This window comes from Monopterus albus, unplaced genomic scaffold, assembly GCF_001952655.1.
Source record: "Monopterus albus unplaced genomic scaffold, M_albus_1.0 scaffold5.1, whole genome shotgun sequence".
In the NCBI taxonomy this organism is placed as follows: domain Eukaryota; kingdom Metazoa; phylum Chordata; class Actinopteri; order Synbranchiformes; family Synbranchidae; genus Monopterus; species Monopterus albus.
This window is the reverse complement of record NW_018127885.1, coordinates 3,546,013-3,550,685: the sequence shown is the minus strand read 5'-3', so window position 1 is coordinate 3,550,685 and position 4,673 is coordinate 3,546,013. Positions and strand designations below refer to the sequence as shown.

The following is a 4,673-nucleotide window of genomic DNA, read 5'->3' as shown; positions in this document are numbered from 1 at the left end:
ACATATATATACATATATATATAGTTACAACATAGGTATCAAATCTAAAACAGACATTACTAGCATTACTAGAGTTAAATATTTACAGTACAGGGAAAATACACCTGTCTTGTGATTCACAGCAGCTCACATCTTTTCAATATGTACAAAACAAGCTTAACAGAAAATTAACTAAATTAAACCGCAGTTTAAATGAACTACATCAATGAAAAAGACCAATTCCTATTAAAAATGACTATATTAAGATCAACAATCCTTCAGTCTAATGAAAAACAATATTTGAAACCATAACAGAGCATATTTCAATTTGTAGTTTCAACTATTTGTCTCATTCCTGGTTTGGGGTTGAAACCAAAAAACTGCAAACATTCAACATACAGTCACGGCCAAAAATCTTGGCACCCCTGCATTTCTGTCAGATAACGACTCACTTCTCCCAAAAAACTTTTAATTTCTAATGATTTTCAAAAGGTGTTAATAATTTTCTCTAGTCCATTTTTGCAGTTCTATGTGGAATGTCATGAGATTTGGCTTTTTTCTCAGCTGTTTTGTGTTGTTCCAGTACAAACAAAGGAAATAAACAAGGGTAACATTTTCTGGAAGAAGTGGTTCATTATCTGACAGAAATGCAGGGGTGCCAATATTTTAGTCCATGACTGTATGTAAAGGGTCTGCTGGCACAGACTGTGACAAGAAACAGCAAGAGGCAGAAGCTCTAAAGCCCACTTTGTGCCCAGCATGGATCATGGTTGACCTACACATTGAACATGCATCGGTGAACTTGACTGTAACCTCGGGTGAAGCAGACACTGTGAATGTTGTGAGAAGTCATTCATCACATCCTTTAAATACGGGACATGAAGATGCCCTTTGACGAGACATAACAGGAACATCTTTCTGCATCCCCATCTGACAGAGAAACATTGTCACATAGCAGTTTGGTCAAATGGCTGCTAGACAATAAAATACATGATGTACTTGGTGATCTACTTGGTATCATCTGCCTTTGTAATCCTGCATCACTAAATATTCTGCCTTCTGGCAATCTGGTTACAAAACAACACAGAAGCAAATAACCAGGGGCTTATCATTCTGGATCCTCTGCTCACTGTTCTCTCCCCCAGCTGAACAGCCTATACCACTTCTGTGATGCTCATAAATTATTCTAATACCGGCAAAAATCCAGGCTCAACTTTGCTATTTTGATTGAACAACTACAAGACACAGTTTCAGATTTTAAATACATTGTTACCTGAAACCAACACAAGAATCAAGTGCCAGTTCTCCCCTTAATAGCAAATGAGTCATGGAACAAACTGTTCTCTCTTTTCCTTGTTATCTCTCACTAGCTCCGCTACTCAGACATGAAAGCTACAGCAAAATTATTCCCCAGTGACACACAACTCTATGGCCAAGGCTTTGATGAAGCAAAAGATAATTAGTCATATGTTTATGTACAAGGTCCATGTAACAATCAGATTCAGACTATCCTTCAACACCAACAGGATAAAGTGAACATGGCTCATTAGGTTTTACACATGCAGGAACTGCATGCATGTATTGGTTTGATATCCAGCTGACCTACTTTTGTCTTTACATGTCAAGTGGCCTGTGCTTTCAAAACAGGCAACAAAGAACATCAAATAAGGCAGGCCCTGCCAAAATGACCAATAACTTGTGAGTTAAGTCAGCATCAATGCACCATTTCCCATTTACAGAGTGTAAATATTTACTGTGTGTTTCCTGGGTTTGGCAGCTACTGGATGAAAGAGGAGTGGTTTGAAAATACCTTACATACTCACAAAAGATGGTTAACTACTGTATGTGCATTAGCCTGAGGCAAAAAAGGCTTACAGTAACAGTCTTGTAATCCACTTAATCTCCTGTTCTGCACTGTAGAAGAATAGACATTGTGGAGCATAACCTCTGATGTATTCTCCAGCCAGGCAATCCTTCCCTATGCACCAGAGTGTGTTTATTTTCTAGACTGTGCTGAGTAAGGGCAAGTGTAAGGTTTCCCTTTAGCAAGAGCTACAAGCAGCGAGAAGAAAGACAGCTCATTAGGAAAGAAACAGGGAAAATCAAAAGCTTAGTGGATACATACAGAATAGAAGTACAGTCTGTAAGCAGGTTCCTCGTCCTTATCCACCCCTGACATACTTTTGCAGCACAATTCAGGCAACCTGTTCCCCCTCACCAGCACTGCCACTTGTGCAAGGTGACATCATCATCTGACAGCCGGACCAAAATAGACTCCCACTATGTAGTCCACACTGCTACAACTGGCCCAGCTGTGGCAACACCTCTCCCAGTGGCCCACCAGTCCTGCCTTTCACTTGACAATTCTGTTTGTAATCTATCCTGAGCCCTCAACGTTCTGCTGAGTTACCAGCCACCTCTTAGGCCCGAATCACTGCCTGCTGCTGTCTGCCTGCCAACCTCTCTCTTCTGCAGCTTCCTATATTTGCAGCTTCTCTCCTCTGCATCAGAGCCCCTACTCTCTCTCTCTCTCTCTCTATTTCTCATCTCTTGCTCTCCTTCAGTGACAACAGTGCTCAGTCATGTGCACACAACAGGCCTGCCGCTCTGCCCTCCATTCTGTGCTGCCAGTGATGACAGGATAGCTGCAGGCTCAGAGGCAGTGCGTGTCATCACGAAAGCCTGGCTGTGCATTAACCACAAAGAAAGATGCTCTGGATATGATTGGACTCGGCATTAAATGATTCGTGGGGGACAAAACACATACATGGTGTGTCTGCCTACAAAGGGTACACCTTATAGTCTGCAAGCAGCTGTTAGCTGGGACAAACAGAGAGACCAATATAACCTTATCATCCTATACTGTCATCGTTACTCTCGTGTTAGCCTATAAGATTATAACATTCGGTGTTCTAACACTGTTGCTTTAAGTGTGATATGACAATACAAATTTAAGTTACACATACATTTTGTGAGCCATTAGCATCTTTAAGCAAAACTCATAAAGCCATCATTCCTTGGTAAAAATGCAACATTGGATGTGCTTTTACAATGCAACTAGTAGAAGGAAAAATATTTCTGGAACTGGGGAGGTAACCACAGATGGAAAACGCTCTTTTCCCACTGAACTGTGAAATGATTCTCAATGACCCAATTTGTTAGCTAGGAGTGTATCGGAATTTTGATAAATTAACTACTGCTACATTAACTTCATGACTTACCTTTAGGACAGTTATGGATGCATTCTTGTTTTTGCCTCCTCCATGCGAGGAGCCAGAGCTGTTGCTACCAGACCTCTCCCTAACGTCCCCACCTTGGTTAACTCTCGGGCCGAGACGGTGTTGCCCAGCGCCACGCCGTCGTCCATCGTGGCGGTTGTCTTTGGACATCGACCCTCAGAATGTTCAGTGCTCAGTCGATGAGAAGCAAAAGTCTACCCTTAAGGACAAAGTTCTGTTGTTGTCAGATGTGATGAAAAAGCGTCAGATACATATACATGACAGAAAGGACAACCTAACAAGCAGGAAGAGGGCAGAGGATACATTTTGACTGGCGATGAGATTATCCAATCAAATCACCAAAACATGGAAACAATATACACATCAGCCAATCGTATTCTGTATAATTTGGGTCAAAGGGTGGGAACATTTGCATAGGGCGGGACTTCAAACTTTCTCCCATAGCAACCATGAAGATCGGGCGGGATGTTTGGTTGATTTCTCATTACTTGTCAAGTTATCCAGAAACAACCGAAACAAGACCAAGACAAGGAAAGACGCCTTCAAAATAACGAGTATTTAGGAGCAAGTTCTTCAGACTTGACACTGCCCCTTCTCAGTGGGCTTTTTCAAATGCTTGCACTATTTGTAACTCTGTATTGGTCACTGGTTCTAAATTAATTCTGCAGCATGATAACAAGGCCAAACATACAGTCATAAAGAACTACTTTCAGCAGCAAGAACTAGGAGTCCTGCAACAAGACTGTCCCCACAACATCATGGAGTGTGGGAATGCATTCAGAGATAGACAGTAAAATCCACTAAATCCACAGGACTGTCAAAAGTTACAATGTTTTAAAGGCAAAAAATGGTTACACTAAAATACTGCTTTTATTTATGTTTTTAGCATGTTTATTGTTACTTAATCTACTTACATAATTCATTAAACAATTGCCCCTATCTACTGAGAATGTCAGGCATCATTCATATGTTGTGGTTGTCACAAGTTGCAAACACAGGGAAAGTCTTGCCGGCAAAGTCATTTTAATTCTGACCGGTTCTTTTGTCTGAAGGCCCCAAGAAGTAACACTCAGGAAACAGGAATCAGCTTTAAGTAGATTTATTTTCTTCTGGTTAAATGCAGAGTTATTACAGCGCTGGGCTCTGAGAGATGACAATTCTCCAAGAGCCTCGATAATCAAAAATCATTCACATTTATCTTCTCGGGCTGGGACTGCCCTGTACATGGGTGGTACGTTACACATCAATATTCTAGAATGTTCATATAGGCAGTATGTGTGTGTGTTGTTATTTTTTTATTTTCAGGTGTTTCTTTCCTACTAAAAATGGACATGCAGTTAGCTGTGTCACTTTCTTCCCTGATTCTGTTGTAAAAACCCCTTACTCATGCTTCAGACATAGGTGAATATTTCAAGCCTGTCAGACTTCACGTCTGTAAAATAGCATAAATTAACA

The 4,673-nt window shown here is 40.9% G+C and overlaps 1 protein-coding gene across 4 annotated transcripts in view; it reads right to left on the bottom strand.

Annotated features, from left to right (window-relative positions):
- The window catches only part of scaper (S-phase cyclin A-associated protein in the ER), a 54,512-nt gene extending 50,972 nt beyond the window's left edge, over nt 1-3,540 (bottom strand). For 3 of the 4 annotated variants that reach the window (XM_020612669.1, XM_020612693.1, XM_020612679.1), the window contains exon 1: nt 3,201-3,540. In XM_020612669.1, the coding sequence (XP_020468325.1) occupies nt 3,201-3,368 (168 nt within the window). In that variant the 5' untranslated portion in view covers nt 3,369-3,540. Of the gene's footprint in view, nt 1-2,104; nt 2,437-3,200 lie in introns of those variants that run through there. The other variant, XM_020612686.1, reaches the window with a different exon arrangement.
- Nucleotides 3,541-4,673: the final 1,133 nt, after the last annotated feature.